This window comes from Sebastes fasciatus, chromosome 18 (assembly GCF_043250625.1).
Source record: "Sebastes fasciatus isolate fSebFas1 chromosome 18, fSebFas1.pri, whole genome shotgun sequence".
NCBI classification, from domain to species: domain Eukaryota; kingdom Metazoa; phylum Chordata; class Actinopteri; order Perciformes; family Sebastidae; genus Sebastes; species Sebastes fasciatus.
This window is the reverse complement of record NC_133812.1, coordinates 7,309,426-7,333,304: the sequence shown is the minus strand read 5'-3', so window position 1 is coordinate 7,333,304 and position 23,879 is coordinate 7,309,426. Positions and strand designations below refer to the sequence as shown.

The 23,879-nt window shown below is 41.8% G+C and overlaps 1 protein-coding gene across 2 annotated transcripts; it reads right to left on the bottom strand.

Moving 5' to 3' along the window:
• Nucleotides 1-162: 162 nt before the first annotated feature.
• LOC141756161 (uncharacterized) lies at nucleotides 163-23,877 on the bottom strand. 2 transcript variants are annotated; one of them, XM_074615697.1, is made up of 44 exons: nucleotides 23,637-23,877; nucleotides 22,393-22,505; nucleotides 22,170-22,259; nucleotides 21,937-22,055; nucleotides 21,724-21,843; nucleotides 21,114-21,195; nucleotides 20,959-21,026; nucleotides 20,804-20,878; nucleotides 20,633-20,684; nucleotides 20,452-20,539; nucleotides 19,666-19,795; nucleotides 19,264-19,383; nucleotides 18,990-19,142; nucleotides 18,749-18,899; nucleotides 18,551-18,650; nucleotides 16,894-17,659; nucleotides 16,671-16,727; nucleotides 16,054-16,221; nucleotides 15,860-15,934; nucleotides 15,436-15,504; nucleotides 14,985-15,116; nucleotides 13,990-14,167; nucleotides 13,728-13,882; nucleotides 13,308-13,487; nucleotides 13,052-13,201; nucleotides 11,737-12,012; nucleotides 10,927-11,088; nucleotides 10,465-10,719; nucleotides 10,276-10,356; nucleotides 9,136-9,219; nucleotides 8,202-8,363; nucleotides 7,740-7,994; nucleotides 6,840-7,073; nucleotides 5,777-5,893; nucleotides 5,512-5,685; nucleotides 5,000-5,233; nucleotides 4,450-4,608; nucleotides 3,687-3,863; nucleotides 3,447-3,547; nucleotides 3,130-3,227; nucleotides 2,559-2,694; nucleotides 2,106-2,464; nucleotides 1,988-2,026; nucleotides 163-349 (listed from the first exon to the last, which is right to left on the bottom strand). In XM_074615697.1, the coding sequence occupies exons 1-44, from the start codon at nucleotides 23,690-23,692 to the stop codon at nucleotides 270-272; spliced, it is 6,630 nt and encodes a 2,209-aa protein (XP_074471798.1). In that variant the 5' UTR covers nucleotides 23,693-23,877; the 3' UTR covers nucleotides 163-269. The 2 variants fall into 2 exon arrangements, with proteins under 2 accessions (XP_074471798.1, XP_074471799.1); XM_074615698.1 differs by lacking the exons at nucleotides 6,840-7,073; nucleotides 7,740-7,994; nucleotides 8,202-8,363; ... (2 more) ...; nucleotides 10,465-10,719; nucleotides 10,927-11,088 and having other exon boundaries at nucleotides 2,559-2,709.
• Nucleotides 23,878-23,879: the final 2 nt, after the last annotated feature.

Here is a 23,879-nt window from a genome sequence, read left to right as displayed (position 1 = left end):
CTCACATCAGCATATGAACAATGTAAAATACGTCTAAAATATTACACGGTCATGACATGCATGCCAAGATACAGCAAGTCCTTCATAACATTTCAATTTATAGTTTCTGATTAGCTCACGGAAACTTAAGAAACTGGACCGAGTGTGAATGAGACAACAGAGTTAATAACTTTATGAACTTTATTAAGGACAGAAAGAATTATAGAATAAAAGACATGACAACAGTATAAAACAGAAACTATTTAAAAAAAGATTGGACATGGAACGTTTTACTGTGTTTTACACATTTCCTCTTGATTTGGAGACCGAGGCCACCAGTCCTCCTTTCTGTCTGCACCTGCAGCTGCAGCTGCAGCTGCATCTGCAACACACAAGACTTCTATAAGACAAAACGGTACTCGGGTAACATCATCAAATCCATCTTACCGTTCTCAGTGCTTTCCACATGTGAGTCTGATTAGTTTTTGTATTAATATGCCAATAACAAACAGTGTGTCAGTCACCCATCAGTGTGTCTTTTATCTGATTTACTTCCACTAAATAAGACAAACAGTGTTGATATCAGCTCAGTTCATTAAATGTACAGTATTGTGCCATCACAGGATAAAGTACTAGACTTCCTGAACATACTCCTCCTAACCGTTCTCACTTTTTAAACATGACAACTATGAATTAATCCTGCACTCCAGAAAGGAGTGCAGGATTACAGGCCAGTAGAGAGTGTGCATACAGGACTGAATAATCAATAAATAATGCTATTAGTACAGATATTACTCGATTATACCCACCGCTATTGATTATTATTATTTGTCCTATTTGTATTACTATTATATCTGTTGTGCTATTATTGTTGCTCTCTCTCTCTCTCTCACTGAAGCCTGCGTTTGTATGTACGGTCAACATTTGAATTTAAAACTAGGTACAGTAGTTATTGTAATATGGAAGCTCATTTTCACCAGGAAAATAAAAATATAGACAAATTGTTACAAATGAAAAAAATGAACATAAATCCTCTGAGGCTCAGCTAAACAAAGAAGTATTTTTCAACATACTATACTATGACTTTTTTCACGACTTTTCCGAAATACTATACTATGAATTTTTTACAGCTTTTTTCGACATACTACACTTTGACGTTTTTTTACATAGTATACTATGAGTTCTTTTTTTTTTTTTTTTTTACATAGTATAGTATGACTTTTTTTTTTTACATATTATACTATGACTTTTTTCGACATGCTATTCTATAAAAAAAAATTTCACATACCATACTATGACTTTTTTCCAAAATACTATAGGCTGCTATAACGTCTTTTCGACATACTATACCATGACTTTTCCAAAATACTATACTATGACATTTTTACAACTTTTTTCGACATACTATACTATGACTTTTTTTACATAGTATACTTTGACTTCTTTTTTTTTTTTACATACTATAATATATTTTTTTTCGACACACTATACTATGACTTTTTTCAACATACTATATTATAACTTTTTCTTCGACATACCACATTATGATTTTTTTTTAGATACTATACAATGTTTTTTTTACAGGCCTTTAACTAAGTTCCAGCCTCCCCAATTTGAATTTATTAAGCCTGTACAGTATATATTCAATAACTGAATATTCTGGATTTAATTATCCTGTAATTATGACCTGGTATTTTAACGTTTTGACTGAAAGACAAAATCCTATCCTGTGTATGTTTTTTGATCAGTCCATACTCTAAATAACCGTGTGGTAAATGAGCTTCCACATTGCTAGTTTTGTTGTTTAAAATATAATGCCTGGTCCTGCTCATTGAAGGGACTACTCAACTACAGCTGAATGTTGCTCAGGTTAATTAGAAAAAAAAAGAATGAAATCATCCGCTTGGGAAGGAGTGCATGCATCAGTCCTCAGGTTTTAAAGCTCAGTGTAAACCTGGTCAAGTCCCAACACCTCAAAACCCTCAGTGATTGATATTACAGCAGTTACCCGTCAATGCGTCTGGTATATCAGGTACGTGGAAAACCTCTGGCAAAACAAACAGTTAGGGTGTTAAGACTGCTCGACAAACAAGAGCACAGGATGGTGAAGTTTAGGTGGAGCTTACCTGGAACGGTACCGAGGCTGGAGTTATCAAAGAACTGCCTGGGACAGGTTCTGGACAGCAGCTCGGAGCTTCCTTCCACATCAAAGAATCTGCTTTTGGGCGAGTCGAGCGTAGAGACCTTTGGTGAGTCCAGGACCTTCCTGGGAGAGTCCTGGATAGGGTCCAGGACCTTCCTGGGATTAACCATAAACTTCTTGGGTGAACTGAAGAAGTTGGAGGCGTCTGAGGTCAATGAATGACCCCTCTTGGTGGGAGTGCAGGGCGATGAAGGCTTCTCCGCCTCGGACATGCTCTTCACCTTCAGCTTGTAGGCTCTGCTCTTCCACTTGGTGATCTCTGCCTGCTGACTGGACAGCAAGCTGACGTGACAGGTGGAAAAATATCTGTTAGGAGGACTAACAGATGCAATGAATCACAACATGAACCGTCCACACTCAAACTGATCAATCTCACCTTTCCAGCCTGGTTATTTTCAGTTGAAGCTGTTTGACTTCCTCCTCCAGTTTGTTCTTCTGCAGCAGAGTGCTGGACTCGATCATCAAACCTCTGGGCTTGGTCAGTCTGGCATGAAGGTCCTCACCCTGCAGGACTGGATTCGACACGACTACATCAGCGTTAATCTCTATTTTGTCCTCTTTAAATGGGACGTCAGATGACTAGGCGGTCCTTAATGTGGCCTAGGGACATATTCGCATACATACACTACTAGAAGAATGTGGCCATATGTGACCCAGACCACCTCTGAATGTGGTCTGAAAGATCCGATCTCGATGCGTCTTGAGATCACTATAAAAGGCTACATAGTGGTTCTGTGGGCAAACCTAATATACAGTATACACTCCAAAAAAACAAACATTCTGTCATCTAATTTACACCGTCAAAACACAATGATAATAGCACATGTCCTTTCGTCCCCTTTCTTTAATAGTAATCAGCAGCACGCTGACAAAAAGCAGCCATTTAAACTCAGTGTCGCCACCAGAGTGTAACTCCATTTTCATAAGACGAAACTCTGTTGACTTACATGACTCCTCTCCTTGCTGCTGTGATCGCCTCAAGATCTCCTTCAGCTTCCTCAGTGACTCTTCCTTTTCGATCAGCACCATGCTCATCCTTTGGATCCTGAGGAGGACAAATCGTCTCAGTCATGGAATGAATAAACACTTATAAAGAGGACAGCTGATGTTCAGCTTATGACCTTAAAAAAGGTAAACAACATTACTGATTGATCAACCATTTCTAACCAGACAGGGAAGACAACCTGGCAACCCCAGAAGCCCCGACATGATAACAATCCACTAGGTACAGTCAATAAATACAAAACAAAAAAAGGGCTCTCACTCTTGTTTGCGTTTATCGGACGCTGAACTCAACTCCACCTCCATTTTGAACAGTTTAGTTCGAAGTTGTTCCAGCTCAAAGGAACTGGGTGATGCATTTTTCTAAGACAGAAAAAGACAAATATTAAAAAAAAAAAAAGCTGCTCAGTGTTAACCAACATTTAAAGTGCTTAAACAAAACAAAAACTAAAGACCACAATACATCAGCTCAGAGTCCTGGAAATAATATAGTGAAATGAACCTGAGACTCTCGCAGTTTGCTCCTGAGGGTTGCGATGGCGTCGTCTTTCTCCTCGACTTGTGCGCGGCTGTTCTGCAGCTCCGTCTGCAGCAGCTGGGTCGCCTCTTTATGGTTGGACACCCTCTTGCTGGCTTTGATCTGAGCGTCCTCCAGCTGCTCATTGTGTACACGCAGAGCCTGAAAAAACAGAAGAAATGTCTGTCACTGTCTGCAAATTGACACAATTCCCCAGTCATGCTATTTTGAGATAAGACATTGGATGTAAAATGCTGCGCGTAGATACGGGTTAGGGAGAGAAAAGAAATCTGCTTTATTGTCCCATGATAAGACCCCAAACCAACAATGTGTGACTCTCAGCCCTGAGCCCACTGGTTCCTTAAAAACAGCTCATAAATGTACAATGTGTTTCATTTTTTAATAAGGCTCACTGATATCCTAAAACAGCTGGTCTCTCTCTCTGTGTGTGTGTTCAAGATAATGAAGGAATATGTCAATAAGAATAAGAATTGCTACTCATTCTTTGGAATAAAATGAGTTATTTATAATATGTATTGGCCCATCACAAACTGGAAGAGAAGGTATCTCATCTCCTTGAGGTACAGCGATTAATTCAGATCTATTCACAGCTTTGGATATTAATAATGTGGGGAGAAACTACTGTAAACAAACCCCCCCCCACCTGGTTTAAGATCACTGTTACTACACAATACTACGTGATGCCACCAGTCATAAGCACATAGAAAACAGATTCAGATAAACATACTTTGACTTTTTCTTCAGTTTGCTGGAGCTGAAGCGCAAGTTGCTGGTTGTCCTTCAGCAGGCCCTCCGGCGCCTGCAGAAGAGAGGAACTCTGGGAATCAGCCGGAGCCTTCAGCAGCTTCAGTTCTTCAGACGGACCGTTGTGTTCGTCGATAACGTCCTGCAGGAGTCAGGTGGATAATATGACATTAGAAAGACGAACAATATCACTGCAATACATACACCGTGGAAAACAATTATTGCCCTGACATTTTAAAAGGATAACAATTTTTTGAAATTGAGTCCAGGTTATGAGGGAGAGCGCTGCAACCGGCAGACACGAAACGAGCCGCGAGAGCATCAATGTAATGTTACGTCTACTAAAAGGTCTTGTTTTTTCCACTGACAGGCTCAGATTGTTATCATAAGTGTCTGACAACATTATGGAAAGGACCCTACAGAGAAATAAAACCTTTTTTCTTATTACAACTGCTAATGTGTGTAATAAATGTGTGCAGCCCTACAATGGATGCTTTTTTTTTTAAATAGAAGTAAAGCTAACGGTCACAAACCTCAGTCTGCACTGTTCCCATCCTGTCCTCCAGGTCTGCTCTCAGCTGCTTGTTCACCTGTCTCAGTTCCTCCACTATCTCCTGCAGCTCATCTCTCTCCTTGCTGGCAGACGTCGCTGTGTACAGCAGCTTCTCCATCTCCTCTGGGGAGACCTGATAGTTGTCTTCCTTCTCAGAGAGGAGACCGTCTCTCTCTGCTTCGATGCTCTCCAGTTTCTCAGTTAGAGTCCTCATCTGTGAGGAGAGGAGCAGTTAGTTTAGTTTAACTCCAGCTTCAGCTTTCAGGGTTCCTACAGATTTTTGAAGAGGAAACTTCAGGCACTTTTCAAGGTACCTAAAGCAAAACATTTCCAGACTCTTGAAGCCTTTATCATCACATCTAAAATGTTACTATAAATGCAATTGTGAAAAATAAACTTTACAGAATGCATTTACACCCAGAGCAATCATGACATGTTTTCAGCCCTACAATGGATGCTATTTTGTAGAAGTAAAGCTTAGCGGTCACAAACCTCAGTCTGCATTGTCTCCATCCTGTCCTGCAGTTCTGCTCTGAGCTGCTTGTTCTCCTGTCTCAGTCCCTCCACGATCTCCTCTTGGGAGGTTCGACAGTTGGCTTCCTTCTCAGAGAGCAGACCGTCTCTCTCTGCTTCAATGCTCTCCAGTTTCTCAGTTAGAGTCCTCATCTGTGAGGGAAGGGAGCAGTTATACGGATCATCCTGCACTGAAAACAAGTTTCATAAAAGCTAATCCTGTGAGGAGGTGTTAGACACTCACCTGTTGATCTAAAGAACATTCCTTCTCCTGACACAGTTTCTCCAGATTACAGTTGATCTGCTTCTGCTCACACAGCTCTAGTTGGACTGACTTCACAAGTTCTTGTGTTGTGGAAGCCTTAGAACAAAATGTTAACTTTTAGTCAGTCAAATATACAAATGTGTCAGGAGCCAAAAAAATTAGGGAAATGAAAAACTTGGCAATGTATTAAAAACTAAAATATACAACAAGAGAAATTTGAGCTGACCATGATCGCTGGGTTCCATAATAAAGGGGATTTAAAGCCAATGTTACAAATGTGGCAACTAATAGAAACTGAATTAGGTACGTTTCCATCAGCTGGGTAAATAAAGTGTCTACTGAGCACAAAAAAAAAACATGGAAAAAGAGAGCTTTGCTTTCTAGACCTTACTGCCGTCGGACAGGTTCTTCCGTTTCGGCTCATGAAGACCATATTTCTCAGCTACGGGTGTGTAAACAGTGTGTTTGACAGCTCTGGGGAAAAGTTATGCTGGAGTTTTCACTTGCATCCAGCTATTCTAATTACATGAATTGGACTGTAAAGCCGAGACGCTTGTGGATCCAATGAGCCCAACTGTATTCATGTGTGATGAAGTTAGTCCTTAAAGTAGTCATTTCACATTGCGAGACCACTTTTTGAAACATGACGTCACTGTATAAAAATGACCTGTGGTGACCTCTAGGATAATCACAGCCTCATGAAACTTTACAGCCACAAACTACAGACCTAGAACATTCCGAAGGATGGATGGTTTTTATAGCTAGATTGACAAAAAAGGGGTTTCTTAGCAGTTTACACAACAGAAGCGCTCGCCATCCAGTCGCTGGAACATGCAATTCTTGCAGAAATCTCCAAATGTTAAAAGTTTTTGATCCCAAATCACAGCATGGCTTTTTCTATGGTGTCCCTCAAGATCTTGGTGTCTTAATGTGGTATTTTGGAGGGATTACTGATCATTTTTTATCAATTCTTGAGTGGTAAAAAAGTATCTGCAAAACGAACTGTGATGGAAGAAAGAGGGCAGCGCAACTCGTCACAAACCTCAGTCTGCATCGTCTCCATCCTGTCCTCCACCTCTGCTCTGAGCTGTTTGTTCTCACGTCTCAGTACCTCCACTATCTCCTGCAGCTCATCTCTCTCCTCGCTGACAGACGTCACTCTGCACAGCAGTTTCTCCATCTCCTCGCGGTGAGACTGAGTGTCGGCCGTCCTCTCTGACGACAGACCGTCTCTCTCTGCTTCGATGCTCTCCAGTTTCTCAGTTAGAGTCCTCATCTGTGAGGAGAGGAGCAGTTAGTTAGTTAACTCCTGCTTCAGCTTTAAACAGTTTATAATACAAATATGTCCGTCTCTGTGTGTCAGCCCTGTGATAGTCTGGTGACCCGTCTAGAATGTACCACGCCTTCGCCCCAATGTCAGCTGGGATCGGCTCCAGCTGGGTCCATGTTTACTTCCTGTCAGCTGATGTCATTCATGTACATGTAACAGTAAAAATAAGTGGTAAAATGGCAAGTGGCTAGCTAGCTTTCCAATTCCACCATGCTCCGAGGCCTTGCGGCTGACGGAAAATGAGCCACACGAAGTTGTCGCTCATCCGGCGATAGCAATGTGCTTTCCTCCGCTGTGACAAGTCTGTGGATGAGGCATCAAGTTTCAAGGTCTATTTGACTCATTTACATTTTCTATGTGCGTCGTAACGTTACTACTCCAATGCTTGTTCAGTTATCATTACTGCAAAACCTCTCCTCAGCGAGTCCGCGACTTGCCGCAACTTTATGCGAAAGTCAGCCCACTACAACAGTCGCTATGGTCGAATAAAAATGACCATCCTTCATACGTTGATTTGAATGAGAATGTCCGTTCTACTCCTATGTTCTATTTCTATGGTGCAGCCCTACAACGGATGCTATTTTATAGAAGTAAAGCTTAGCGGTCACAAACCTCAGTCTGCATCGTCTCCATCCTGTCCTCCAGTTCTGCTCTGAGCTGCTTGTTCTCCTGTCTCAGTCCCTCCAGGATCTCCTGCAGCTCATCTCTCTCTTCACCGACAGACGTCACTCTGCACAGCAGCTTCTCCATCTCCGCGCGGTGAGTCTGAGTGTCGGCGGTCCTCTCTGACGACAGACTGTCTCTCTCTGACGACAGACTGTCTCTCTCTGCTCGCACACTCTCGAGCTCCACAGTCAGCCTCTGAATCTGTCAGGAAAGAGACCTGATTGTTATTTCAAACACTGGGAGTGACATGAATATAATATCTGTATTTGAATAAGCTTGTGTGGCCAAAATTCAACTTATTTAAAAATGTGTCAAGTAAAAATCAGTTGATCTATTCAAGGGAGGTCAGCCAGCATTAGACAGCAGGTTCACTCTGTGTATTCTTTGTGTATAAAAATGAGGTCATGCCTGGTTTTGGAGCTCTTGCAGCTGGAGGGTAATCTCTGCATCACTCCCATTGCTTGGTTTGCCCTCCAGCTCTGCCTTTTGACTCCTCAGCACGTTGATCTCATCTTGTAGGACTCTGATCTTCTCCTGAGACGCCCTCAGCTCCTCCTGGTTCTCGATCATCTGAAAGAGATTACCACCACATGAGTGTACAAGTGAAGATCTCTTCGTTACAAAGTCTCTCGTCACTGGCTGCATTTTGCTAAAGCCTGAAAACAGAGCCATGAGGAGGTGCAGAAGAGCACAAGGGGGACACAAGACAACTGGCCTCTTTTTGCGTACATTAAAGTAAGAACAGCGTACTTTGATATCAAAATACATGCCTGCTGTGCAAAATGCATACAGGTTGGCAGGTCTGAAAAATTGTGAATGCCATTTTCACTATTCTTTTTAACAATTCATAAACTAAACCATTAATCAAGACAATAATCCACAGATTAATTGATAATGAAAATTATCATTAGTTGCAGCCCTACTCATTACATTTCGATTTTTTTTAATAGTGATCCAGGTAAACGCCCCAAAAAGAGCTGAAAGAGTATTGCATCTAATACACTATGGACAGATATTATGTGCCACAACAAGACTGGGACCAGGTCGGCTAATAACTCGCACAACAGTGTTCTTCCAATAGATTATGTTGGGATCTTCTTTCCTGTTTCAACATGACCAAGTCCCCGTACACAAAGCCAGCTCTGTAAAGAAATGCATTTCCCGAGGAAAAGAACTTGAATTGGCTGCACAGAGGCCTGGCCTAATGCCCATGGTTTTGGTATCACATGTTCAACTATCACATAATGAGTGCAACAGTTTTGGCCGTATAGTTTCAAATCTGAACTGTAAATTGTGCTCAATGCCTTTTCTCCGATTAGGGGGAGAAAAAAAAAGAACTCACCAGTTCCACATTTTCTTGAAGGTCAGACTTCAACTGGCTCACCTCCTCCTTCGTTTTCTCCAGATGCTCCTCCAGCTGTTGGATCTGAAGCACAATGCAGGGAAACTTTAACATTTTCAGCATGACTCAAATGTTCTCAAAAGACCTTTATCCACTTCAGAAAAAACCTGGATGCATTGAGTACAAATATAAACTGATAACCATTAAGTTCTAAAGTAATGTATGTAGTAGAGCTGGGCAATATATTGATATATTGACTAGATATCGTCTTAGATTTTGGATATCAAAATATCGTGATATGGCAAAAGTGTTGTCTTTTCCTGGTTTTAAAGGCTGCATTTAGTGCATTACATTAAAGCCATGTAATTACCAGACTGTTCTAGCTGTTCTATTATTTGCCTTTACCCACTTAGTCATTATATACACATTACTGATGATTAATTTTATAATTATAAAAAATCTCATTGTGTAAATATTTTGTAAATGCACCAATGCTCGACCCTTCATTATAGTCATCGAGGTATTTGGTCAAAAATATGAACCTTAAAAGGGAGATTTGTCAAGTATTTAATACTCTTATCAACATGGGAGTGGACAAATATGCTGCTTTATGCAGAGAAACCCTCACAGGTATATGCTCAAATCATAACATGGCAAACTGCAGCCCAACAGGCAACAACAGCTGTCAGTGTGTCAGTGTGCTGACTTGACTATGACTTGCCCCAAACTGCATGTGATTATCATAAAGTGGGCATGTCTGTAAAGGGGAGACTCGTGGGTACCCATAGAACCCATTTTCATTCACATATCTGGAGGTCAGAGGTCAAGGGACCCCTTTGAAAATGGCCAGGACAGTGTTTCCTCGCCAAAATTTAGCGTAAGTTTGGTGCGTTATTTAGCCTCCTACATGACAAGCTAGTATGACATGGTTGGTACCGATGGATTTGTCAGGTTTTTCTAGTTTCATATGATACCAGTATCTTCACTCTAGCTTTAAAACCCGCTTCAACTTAAAAATTGCGAGTTGCGTTAATGCTTTAAAGAAATTAGTGGCGTTAAAACGAATTTGCGTTAGGTTTGACAGCCCTAGTAAAAATTTAAATTATGGTGTAAGAATGGGAATAAGTGACATAATCAAACCTGCAGAAGCTGTTGAGCCTCCTGCTCTTCTTTCAGCGACTGAGGCTCAGAGCTGAGCTGCTGCTGTAACTCACACTGCAGCTGAACAACAGAGAGAGAGAACAATAAATAATAAATCATGACAGCAAGTTCACTACAAGCCCTACAATGGAAGCTATTTTATAGAAGTTTAGCTTAGCGGTCACAAACCTCAGTCTGCATTGTCTCCATCCTGTCCTCCAGTTCTGCTCTGAGCTGCTTGTTCTCCTGTCTCAGTCCCTCCAGGATCTCCTGCAGCTCATCTCTCTCTTCACCGACAGACGTCACTCTGCACAGCAGCTTCTCCATCTCCTCGCGGTGAGTCTGAGTGACGGCCGTCCTCTCTGACGACAGACTGTCTCTCTCTGACGACAGACTGTCTCTCTCTGCTCGCACACTCTCGAGCTCCTCAGTCAGCCTCTGAATCTGTCAGGAAAGAGACTCGATTGTTATTTCAAACACTGGGAGTGACATGAATATAATATCTGTATTTGAATAAGCTTGTGTGGCCAAAATTCAACTAATTTAAAAATGTGTCAAGTAAAAATCAGTTGATCTATTCAAGGGAGGTCAGCCAGCATTAGACAGCAGGTTCACTCTGTGTATTCTTTGTGTATAAAAATGAGGTCATGCCTGGTTTTGGAGCTCTTGCAGCTGGAGGGTAATCTCTGCATCACTCCCATTGCTTGGTTTGCCCTCCAGCTCTGCCTTTTGACTCCTCAGCACGTTGATCTCATCTTGTAGGACTCTGATCTTCTCCTGAGACGCCCTCAGCTCCTCCTGGTTCTCGATCACCTGAAAGAGATTACCACCACATGAGTGCACAAGTGAAGATCTCTTTGGGTATAAAGTCACTAAAAAAGGAGTGTAGAATAACAGGGTCAACAATCTCCTATCAACAACCAGGGAAGTCTCACACTGTCTCATTACTAGAGCTTCAACGATCATTACTCAATCGGCAACTATTTTTGATGAATCGATTAATAGTTTCGTTGATATCGCTGAAAAACATGATCTGGTTCTAGATTCTCAAATGTGCCGATTAGCTGTTTCCCTTCATCATATACGACGGTCAATTTATATCTTACGGTTGGGAACTGAGTTGGACAAACAGAAGCACATTGAAGACATCTACTGTACTTAAAGCTGCAGCGGGTGCACACATTTTCTATGTGCCTCGTAACGTTACTACTCCACTGCTTGTTTAGTCATTACTGCAAAACCTCACCTCAGCGAGTCCGCAACTTGCCGCAAGTTTGTGCGAAAGTCAGCCCACCTCAACAGTCGCTATGGCAACGGTACACATAAAAATGGCCGCCGCTCTGACCATCCTATAGACGTTGATTTGAATGAGAATGTCCGTTCTACTGCTATGTTCTATTTCTATGGTGCAGCCCTACAATGGATGCTATTTTATAGAAGTAAAGCTTAGCGGTCACAAACCTCAGTCTGCATTGTCTCCATCCTGTCCTCCAGCTCTGCTCTGAGCTGCTTGTTCTCCTGTCTCAGTCCCCCCAGGATCTCCTGCAGCTCATCTCTCTCCTCGCTGACAGACGTCACTCTGCACAGCAGCTTCTCCATCTCCGCGCGGTGAGTCTGAGTGTCGGCGGTCCTCTCCGACGACAGACTGTCTCTCTCTGATGACAGACTGTCTCTCTCTGACGACAGACTGTCTCTCTCTGCTCGCACACTCTCAAGCTCCTCAGACAGCCTCTGAATCTGTCAGGAAAGAGACCTCATTGTTATTTCAAACACTGGGAGTGACATGAATATTATATCTATATTTGAATAAGCTTGCTCAATATATGTCAGAATGTAAGTATCTTGCTCAAGTACACTTTGACATGTCACCGGAGGAGCAAACCACCGACCTTCCTATTGGTGGACTACTGGCTCTACCTCTGAGCCACAGCCACCCCAAAATGTACTCAGACAAGACAAAGACACCATTGTGTTTGATGCCCATCTTTGTAGTTTTACAGTGCCAGCCATATTGTTTGTAGGCCATGCGGTGTCAGTCACCTGAAGTCAGTCGTCATCTTGTTTTTGTCTCTCCTCCTCACCTACCCACACCCACTTTTTGGTTTGTTTAGTTATTTAAATTAGATTGATATTGTGTGTTTCACCTTTATTATCTTGTAAATAAAAGTTTTGGGAATATACATGCTGGTCCTTTTAATGTTGTGTATGAGAGAATATGTCAACCCCCTTTACTAGCTATTAGTTATGGCAATTTTTTGGTTATAGTTATTAATTTAATTATTCAGAGTTCTGAATTAATAAAATTAATGAGATTTATTTTATGAGACTACATTAATTGGCTATCATTTTCTCTTGGTTTCAAAGAGTGGTGCCCCGGGGATGATTTACTATACATTAAATCAGATTATGCAACAGAACAAATAATTATTTTGATAATTATTAATTACTTTTGATAGCCATTTTAATGACTTTTTGAGTTTATGTAACAACATAATTTGGTGACCCGTTATTATTCAAATATATTGATTATTTATTCATATTAATTGTATTGATATTAATAATTATCTTTAATATTTGCTAATGATTAGACCAGCTCCTAGTTGCGTCCCAAACACACGACACTATTAAAAAAGTACTGACTAAAGTATAATTTGGGTATTGGTATGGACATTTTTACAATGAATACTTTTGAAGCTGAAGTAAGCAGTAAGAGTTTTTGTAAAAGTATCATACAAGATTTCATTTCAGTTTTCCAGATGCATTAAGAAACTCTTACAAGTATTTGCAGCTCCTCTGTCGGTGCGCTCACCTCACAGGGAAGACCATCCTGTTCGGATGTTTGTGCGGTCTCCAGCTGTTTGATCCGCTCCTTCTGTTCACGACTCTTCTCCAGGGCTGTCCTCAGCTCGTCCTGATTCTCAATCATCTGTTTGGTAAAAAAAATTACATGTAGTCAAAAAAAAAAAACAGCAGAGGCCCAACAAATGCATTTTAAAGTCTGGACTGGCAAAGCAAGTCACATGTTAACTCACCATCTCCACATTTTCCTGAAGGTCCGTCCTGAGCTGGTCTCTCTCTGCAGTGAGAGATGTAACGGTAGAGAGCAGCTTCTCCGTTTCCTCTGCAGAACTCTGAATACCGCCGTTGTGCTCAGACAGGAGAGCATCTTTCTCAGCTCGCACACACTGAAGCTCTTCAGTCAGCTGATTCAGCTAGAAATAGTCAAAGAAATAAAAACTTGAGGTTACATTTATGGTATTACTATTAAATTGATCTACGGTTTTCAATGCAAGAACAAACACAAGAACCAGAAAAAGAGTCTTCAAAACAATCAAGTTTTATGATTACATGTTGACAAATAAGATTGATTGAATGAATCACTTCTGATCACTGTTAATAGGCTCTCCATCTCCCATCTGACACTGTCCTTAGAGGATGTTTGGAGGACTCACCTGCTTCATCAAACTGTCCACCTTATCTGGAAGAGTCTGGAATGAAGCCAGCTCCTCCAGCTGAGCTTTGAGGGCTCCCTCTGCTTCATGAGATGCAGTCAGCTCTCTGTTCAGGCGAGCCACTGTTCTCTCAAGTTCCATGTTTTCTATCAGATCTGGAAAAGACAGAGAGAACATCTTACAACTCTCATCTGATTTTACAGATTGAATGTCTTACTCTGCTGAGTTACATTACATTAAAACACCCTGACTTTAAACTCACTGTTTGGCACTTTTCCATTGAGCAGAGTGGTGAGCTTGGTGTTCTCGTCGAATGCCACGTTCAGCTCTTTCTGGAGATCGCTCTGCATCGTTCTGTAGCGTGACTTCTCCGTCTCCAGGTGAAAGCGCAGGCCTTTCACCTCAGTCTCCATCTTCTCATAGGTGGCACTCAGAGTCACCTGGAGAGGAGATCATGATGAGAATCATTCAATAAAAAAAAGATACATCAATCAAACTCTGGTGCAGGCCAAACAAAAAGACCAGGACTGCCTGAAGAGGAGAGCATCCACTGGAATTTACATTTGTAATTTCAGTAGAATTCAAAAGCTTAACTGCTATTCCCCCATTTACTCAATCCGTGTTTTTGAGTTTTATTAAAAAAAGTGAGTAAAATGCAGCTACCACACGGCAACAATCACCACATAATATTATAGTGAAATACGTGTTCATGCGGTTTGGTCGAAACAGACGCCATAAGCAAGTCCAACTGCAGTCTCACCGTAATCACTCTTTGTGACATCAGAGAAAATAGGGTGGAGTAAAGGGCAGCATGATACATTTTCCCTCTAGTAGTGCTGATGATGCAGGATGACATCATCAAAACAGTTCAATAACTGAGATACCTGTTTTTAAACATCTGGGTCTGTACGTAATAAGTCAGTGACAGTGTGAATGTGAACATGAACAGGATCACAATGATTCGCTCTTTAGTCCTAACCAATTCGACTGAACCACAGGCGTTCAAGTGACCTTTGACCCAGGTTATTAGGGGCCGGGCAGCTTGGCTGTTTTGCCAGATATTCTTCTTTTTCTTATTCCTCCTCCTAAGAAATCTGCCGTCCCATGCATGAAAATAAACCAAACTTTGCACATAGGTCCAGTCCTATGCCAAACTTTGGCATCTGGCTTTGTGCACGAATAATCCCGGTGGTGGTGGCGCTGCAGCAACCGTCTAAAGTTTAAAACTTTGAAAAATTCATAACAACAGAAACTTACATTCATCTCCTCAACAGCGATGTTTTTGCTGCGCAGGAAAGCCCATTCTTTCTTCGTATCTCTGCTGAGCCCCTCGGCGTCGTCTAGGGAGCGACGAAGATTCGCAACTTCCTGCACCAAGTCCTTACCGCTCTGCAACGAGGCAATATGACAGAATTGGCCTGCTTAATTATTTCATCACTTTCAACTTCTTTCAGCTCTCTTCAAGCCCTTTCAGTGCTTCAACTTCAACTGACACTCCCGTAGGACATTTCACATGCAAACAATTAAGATTTTAAGACATTTACAGTTTACACTCTAAATTTTCAGCGTAATCGAGCACACATTTTTTACCTCCGCCAAGGCCGAAGGCCTAGGAAGTAGGCTATGTTTTCACTGGCGTTGGCTTGTTTGTCTGTTTACAGGATTACTGTATTCAGGTGAGTTCAATTAAACACAAAAAAACACATACCATACTCTGAAGTTCCGCTGCAAATTCAGTTTTCTTCTTCAGCTCCTCAGACAGAGTTTCTAGTTTGTTCTTGAAAAAAACATAACGAATATTTAATAAAACTGCTACAATTTTAAGGTCTCACTTGTTAGAATGATATGAATAATAATCATCTTATAATTTAGAATCAACCACTTTTTCTTCAATATCTTAACAATAACTGCACATTCTGGTCAGTGAGGTCCACTAGAGATGTCAAAAAGAGTTGAAATCACTCTCTAATAAACACTGCTGGCTAAACATGAAATTACCAGAACAACCACTCAGATGAAGTATGTTTTGTGTGTACTGTGACTTGACAAAAAAACAAATGTCTGCTCTTTAGAAACTCTTTCAGATTTAAAAAAAACCTGAAGAGGAACTCCGTCTCAGCGTGTCATCTCACCTGCAGCTCCAGGCATCGGAGTTCAGAGGATTCAACGGCCTTCTTCAGTTTAGAGATATCATTTTGCAACTCACTCTGTAAGATCACACAAACACAGTATAAATAAAAGCCAAACCCAGTACATCTTAACTCTACTGTCCTTGGATCCAAGCACTATAATATGTGTGGAGTCTAAATGGAATAAATTCTATCACCTCGTGCTCTTTCTGGAACTCCTCCTCCAGAGATTGGAACTCATCTGTCTCTCTCTTCTCCTCCATCTCCTTTGACAGAGCGGCCGTCTCTCTCTCCAGAGATTCAGTCTGCTCTATGAACATCCCGAGCTCCTGCTTCAGATAGTCTCGCTCAGTAACCACTACGTCCTATAAAAATACAATTTAATACATTTAAGCACTTGAAATGTCCCTAATGTTCACTGTTTCCATCACTAGTAGCTTGAATGCATGCGGATCCTGTTGTTATTGGAATAGTTCCCCTCTTTTATGTGATTCTAAATGTAGAAACACTGGTAACTGCTCAAGCCACCTTATACTTTAATAAACCCTGAATGTTTCAGCAGCATGTTGTACTAGTGTCTCTGTAAAAATTTTCTCCTAGGGGTCTAGCGGGGCTCCGTACTACATTAAACATGCTTCTGGTTTATTTAATACATTGTAAGGGAAACAAAACCGTTGGGTCACTGACTGAAAATAACATTACATACATACAGAAGATACCAGGATTAACAGGATTTTCTCTGCTTTTAGATGCAAAACAAGCTCAGTTGTGGGATGAGTTAGAGTCACAGCGGAGGCGCTCCATCAAGCATTACCTTCTCTGTAGCCAGAGTTTCACACAGCTGGATGGTCTCTGCAAACTCTTTCCTCATCTGGAAAACAAGGTATGAAGATTAGTACTAAAAGCAGCTAACACAACCAAGCCAGAAACAATGAACAGTATGCATTAAGGTGCTACTTTCATGTGTAATTGAGGATTTCTCCTCTTAACTTGGAGGCCAGAGAGCAGGTATATATATATATTTCAACACAACACACCTGCTCATCAGTTGCACTCTGAGTGTGGCTCTGTTCTTCCAGCCGTCTCTCCAGGTCTGCCACCCTGAAGCCCAAGATCTCAACCTTTTCCAGGGCTTCCTGTTTCTGCTGGACCTCTGTCTGCAGACGCAGCTCCAGCTCTGCCGCCCCCTGTTCGGCTGGCTGTATTTTCTCCAGGACTTCCTGTTTCTGCTGGACCTCTGTCTGTAGCTCCAGCTCTGCCATCCTTTGTTCTGCAGTCTGTATTTTCTCCAAGGCTTCCTGTTTCTGCTCGACCTCAGTCTGCAGATGCAGCTCCAGCTCTGCCACCCTTTGTTCTGCTATCTGTATTTTCTCCAGGACTTCCTGTTTCTGCTCGACCTCAGTCTGCAGATGCAGCTCCAGCTCTGACACCCTCTGTTCTGCTATCTGTATTTTCTCCAGGGCTTCCTGTTTCTGCTGGACTTCTGTCTGCAGATGCAGCTCCAGCTCTGACACCCTCTGTTCTGCTATCTGTATTTTCTCCAGGGCTTGCTGATCCTGCTGGACTTCTGTCTGCACATGCAGCTCCAGCTCTGACACCCTCTGTATTTTCTCCAGGGCTTCCTGTCTCTGCTGGACCTCTGTCTGTAGATGCAGCTCCAGCTCTGCCACTCTGCCATCTAATGTTTCGGTCTTTCTCACGGCCTCCTCTTTATGTTGAATCTCCATCTCCAGCTGTAGCTCCAGGTTGGACACTTTCCTTGAAAGCTCATGCATACGGTCTGGAGACACAAAATCTTTGGGACTGGAAAAAAAGATAAAACATACAGATGACTAATGTGTTCAACAATTGTGAACTATCTACAAACACTCAAAGACCAGGGTTTTGCTCCACACACAGTAGCCTTAAGGCTGCATTCACACCAGATCAGGCGGTGCGGCGAAAACGCAAGTCTTTCCATTCTTTTTGAATGGGGGGGGGTAATGTGTTTGGGCTGCGGCGGCCGCAAGGGGTGCCGAAAAATAATGCAGTGGCCTACGGAAAAGTAGAAACAGAATCAACTTTTGGGGAAACGCAACCCAACTTCACACTGCAGTGGCCAGATCACGTAACCGTCGATCCAGAGCTGTACAACCCCAAAGCTGTAGGATCCCCAAAGTGAGAGTAAGTCCAAGCAAATCCCCGATTGAGCGCAATGTTAAATCAGATGAGAAATGTCGGACAGAAAGCAGACAAAGGCATGATCACATTTTTGACTCCACACAAAAAAACAACATCAGTGCGTTTGGCAGAATCTCTTCTCTCTGATGATAATATTTTGGCGATTGGACTCACGGTTTTTGACTAGAAAGCAGGGATTTGACAGGTAGATTTATAAATACTAATACCAAATACTACTTTATGTCTCACAACTTATAGTTTTAAAGTTTTATTCCACCCAAATGACCTTCCGATGCACGCAAGTAGGCGGGGGCGAAGATTTCGATGGTCAGGATCGGAAGCTAATTTCAATTGATTCCTGATTAAGAATCAAAATCGTGACACCCCTAGAATCCATATCACCCACCCTTATGTTAATGAAAAAGAAGGAAAACCAAGCTCTAATTCATGACATAGTTGTCACACATCAACGCTGTCCTGGATGAATTTGTTGTCTTTCAAGGGAAAACTCCTATAACTGATAAAGACATTCACCTCTCCCCAAAGCTCCGAACAGTCACCGAACTGTGACTCATCTCCATGTCATCTTGAGGCTCATCGGGAATCTCCCATTGAGAGTCAAAGTCCTCATCATCTGTTAAAAACATACCATGTATACATTAAACTATTTATCAGTGAGTGTGCAGTCCATGCATGACATGGGTATTATATGGTGAATTATGTGCTCCTCACCTTCATTTAGCTCCATCAGATAGGAGCGATCTGCTTTCCTCTTCCGAGTGCAAGATTCTGCAAAGCTAAGGTCAGACGAGCCTCCGTCGCATGCAGACGGAGGGGCGAGTCTGATCATCTTTCCTCCCCACGTTTCCCTGCGTTTTGGCATCTTAAAAAAACAGGACAAGAGTCGTTGTGACTATGACACTGAAGAGAAAGCTGTACTCTCAACTACAGCGTTATTTTGGGTCATATTTACCTTTCGGACAGGAACCAGGTTGGAGCTGGTGACCAGCAGTTTGGTCAGGTTTCTGATGCGGTCCTGTTGTTCTCTCTGGAGCTGATCCTTTTCTTGGAGCAGCTGGGAGAGAACCTTCTTCTCCGTATCTGTGGTATGTGTGACTGAAGAAACCTGTAGGGAGGTCATCCAGAGGTCAGTGGGTAGGAAATGCTGTTATAACGGGACTTGCCTTGATCAGCACATCACAACAGATTATGACTGAAGAAAAAAAAAGAAGAATGATGACACTTGCCTCGTTAAGTCGTCGCTTGAGGTCTACAATTTCATTGCGATACCTTTTGAGCAGAGCCCCGTCGTCGGACACCTCTGTCACATGAGGGTCGTTCTTCATTTTTTTTGCAGTGCTGGCAAACTAATACAAAGAAACATTTGTGTTAAACATCATCTGCTTTGATTTATCGGTCTCGCGTTCGCTCTGATAGTTCACGTTTTAAATTCTCATATGCACTTTCTTGACAGACGACATCCGACTGCGAAGCTACAGTGTTTTATCTTGCATAAATGTACAAAGGAAAGGAGCTAACCATGGAAATGTACCATACCATTTAGTATTACAATATGATTTAATGTTAAGATGTCAAGGTAGTGTAGAGATATTAGGTGTGCAGAACAGAAATCGACATGTTTCACCAACCTGCAGAGTGCCGAGGGTCTCCTCTAGAGCGACGGGGGTGATGGTGCAGATGATGACTGTTTTAGCGTTCCCGCCCAAGGAGTTCTGCAGGATGCGGGTTAGCTTACTGTCTCTGTAGTTGGTGAAACCTCTGATGAGAGAGAGAGAGAAAATGGTATTTAGCAAATGTCTATGGAGTTAGAGGAGTCTCTATTAATGAATGAATAGCACACAGAAGGATTCACACATGTATTTTGTAGGGCTGTCAATGGATTAGAATATTTAATCGCAAATTAATCACACTTTTTTATCTGTTCAAAATGCAATTTAATACTCTTATCAACATGGGAGTGGGCAAATATGTTGCTTTATGCAAATGTATATATTTATTATTGGAAATCAATTACCAACACAGAACAATGATAAATATTGTCCAGAAACCCTCACAGGTACTGCATTTAGCATAAAAAATATGCTCAAATCATAACATGGCAAACTGCAGCCCAACAGACAACAACAGCTGTCAGTGTGTCAGTGTGCTGACTTGACTGTGACTTGACCCAAACTGCATGTGATTATCATAAAGTGGGAATGTCTGTCTGAAAAGGGGAGACTCGTGGGTACCCATGAAGGGAATCAAGGGACCCCTGTGAAACAGTTTTTCCTCGCCAACATTTAGCTTAAGTTTGGAGCGTGTGTGATGACGATATCCTAGTGGTACAGAGTACAACCCACAGTTATTGGGTGTGTGATGAATAAATCAGAGAAATGATCACTTATGTTAACACTAGTATATCGTTTACTCACTTCTGGCCTTCATCAGTCAGTTTCTTGATCACTTGGCTGAGTATGAACAGACTGCGATTGATATTGCAACCTTCTTTGAAACGTGCGCCTAGGATATGAAAACAGAGTATTACTGTAAAGTCTGTATACACTGCAGTGTGCATTTCAATGCGGCTTGTCTACGGATTTAACGTCACCTTACCATCAGTTCCTGTTTGACTTGCTCTCTCAGATCCAGCTAAATCGACTAAATTCTAGAAGATGAAGCAAAATTGCTAGTTAACAGATTATTATAACAACACAAACAAAGATACAGACAGCAACGGTAATAGAAGATAAAAAAAAAGCCAATAATAAAAAGAAGCAAGCTTACCAAATGAGACACAAAAACGGCTCCATCAGCATTTTCACCTGATGATGGGTCGCTCCTTTCTCGGCTTTCGAGGATCTAAGAGGAACCAAATCATGAAAACAAAATCCAGATTTCCCAGAATCCTACATGTTACTATGCTTTGTGGTGTTGCTTACCATTCGGAAAATGGTGTGTGAGCGGCTGCTCCGCTGGTTCATTTTTGTCTTTCCATAATGACGGTTCTCTACAGAAAACACATTGGTTGTTACACACAGTCTGCAGTGTACATCCTGTAGGGATCATTCTCATGTTCAGTGGTCTCAGATCTTACTTTCTCCTTTACGAATCCAGGCCAGGGCTTGTGCAGGAGATGTAACCAATTCCTCAGTCAGGTCAGCCACATAGATGTTTTTCTGCATGTTTTTCGAGACACAATCACAATGATCATGTAAAATAGGCAAGTACATCTTCAACGTTTCTTGCATTCAAGTGCTCCTAGACTTTGATGTGTGTTACTAAAGAGCGTAGGCCCAGTATAATCATTTAAATAACTAACGTGTAACATTAGTCTTTTTGCTGTCCATTAAGATCAACAGAGTTATGAATCATCCTGACTAAAATGACCTCGCTGTTCAGAAGAATCTCCCAGTTAAACAATATTTTAATCTCATCAACATACTATTTCTATAAAATAAGGTGTAAGAGTTGGAAGGCTGCACCTGTTATTACAATGTGTCCGAAACATTTGATGAAAAGTTCCTATCTAACGCTGCTCATTTCATTTTCAGGTTGAGAACGTTACTCAGGCTGCCACTAAAAACTGTTTCTGCTTTCTCAGCCAACAAAGGGTGATTACAGATCTAAACGGAATGTTTGAGATTTAGTCAGTTCTAACATGAGTTACTTGCAAACGGATTTGAACTTGTAAATAGCCAACTTACATTGATTGTCTCTCTGACTTCCAGGGGTTTTCTCTTCCAGCTGTCAACGAGCAGATCGCTCACAGTTTCATTGTAGATTTCCATGTAAGAAACCCGAAGAAGGAACTCCTTCTTTGGACACTTTTGGGGAAAAAGAGAAGTCCTTGGTTAGAAAAAACTGTGATTACACAAAAAAAACTGTGGTATGTTTCAAACATGAGATACAATTCTTACATTTTTAATGGTTTGGAAGATATCCTCCACAGCCAGAGGCATGACTCCAGGAAAACGGTCACTCCCCATCATGGTGAAAGTCTTTCCAGAGGAAGTCTGTCCATAAGCAAATATGGTTCCTGTGGATCAAACACAGAATATATACTCAGAATAAACACCATGCAGCTACAGTGAGTATGTGGAGCAATGCATTACCACCAGACAAGTATGCCTGTATTCAATCCATTACATACCATTGTATCCCTCAACACTGGAAACGACCAGAGGCTTCGCAATGTCCTGGTACAGCTGATTGGTTGTTTCGTCTGCAGTGAACACTCGGTCTTTGAACAACAGGAGGAGGAAAGTGAATGTACAGTAGATTTCAGTCACTATGACTCTCTGCTGTATATCTCAAAAGGAGCCACAAAATCCAGTAAACACATTTCTCAATCCTGTACATGCTGCAAAACGTACCGAAACTAAAGCTCTTAGTGGAATTCCCATCATCAATCTGATGAATTGATTTCTTATCAGCTCTCCAAAACACCTGGACGGGCTCTGCATTCTCTGATGCAGCACTTTCCTCCCTGTACCAAGGACACACAATCAAGATATATGTGGTGACATTAGCAGACTTTCTCAACAACATCAACATCAAGAGACAAAGTTTAGTGTTAATTTGTGGCTGAATGGCCAAAACACCCCTGATGATTTAAAGCTGCAGTGGGTAGAAATGGAGCAAATTAGTGATGTGTCGGCCGCGAACGAGCTGGCTCAAAGAGCCGGCTCTTTTAAGTGAACGATAGGAGCCTGCTCCCATCTGAGAGCCGTTTTTTTTTCTTCATTATTAATTCAAGGCAGAATGATAGGATGATCTTCTCCGCGCCACGGGCACTTCATGCACTGACTGTGACTGAATGTTGTGTTATTGACGTCGGTGGGACCAATCATGTGATGACAGACAAGGATCATACCATCCATCGGGGAGGGGAGGGGAGGGGAGGGGGTGGGCGGCGCGCTGACGGTTTACAGGTACAGAGCAGGAGGGAGAGGAGGAGAGAAAGAGAGTGGTGTGGTGCGCGGAAATGAAGAAGCATGTAAAATTATCGTATTCTGGAAATTATGAGGATTAGTATATTTAATTGTATTGTATTGAATTATATTGAATAATTTAAGTGTTATATGTGAACACATACTAATCATAGGTCAAAACAGCGCTAAATTTGGCTGAATTATAAAAGGTAGAAGTGGTAAAACAGAGAGCCGTTTGGGAGCCGAAAGAGCCGGCTCTTCTTGGTGAGCTGAGCCAAATGATCTGACTCACTAAAAAGAGCCGGAATTCCCATCACTAGAGCAAATATAATTAAGAAAAGTTATTTTGATAAAACGGTCACTATATCCTGAAAGGGCTTCAGCCCCAAGGTGCCATTGTGCCTGGGAGAAGTTACATACATGTATAGTGATCTCAGTGGGTCATTATAATGATGTCATAGAGGTTCAGTGACGTTACTTCAGTTGTGACCGTTACAGACACAGACTCTGACGTTAACAATAGATACATCACGTTAGCGTCTATTATTATCTGCTGGAACAAAGACTTTGTCCGAAATGTAGCTAACGACAAAATCCCCAACGTTACTTTAGTTAGTAAAGTTACATAGTTACATAGCATTAGCACTAACACCAGCTAGGTAACTTAGCGTTAGCACTAAACTTACCTGGCGATACGAGGACGGACCCGAACACACACTTTAACAGCAGACTCCTCCGTCATGTTTCTGTTTGATAGTCACCCACCGGACATTAAACTAGCAGGCGAACTAATACATCTGTCATAACACACTAAACACGCCTGATAAACGGACGGGAGCGCAGTAGATCACAGTAGTCCTGATGGCGGGTTGGAGATGTGTGTGTGAGCTGGACGCAGAGTTGCTGTTTGAAATCTACCACTTTGTTTT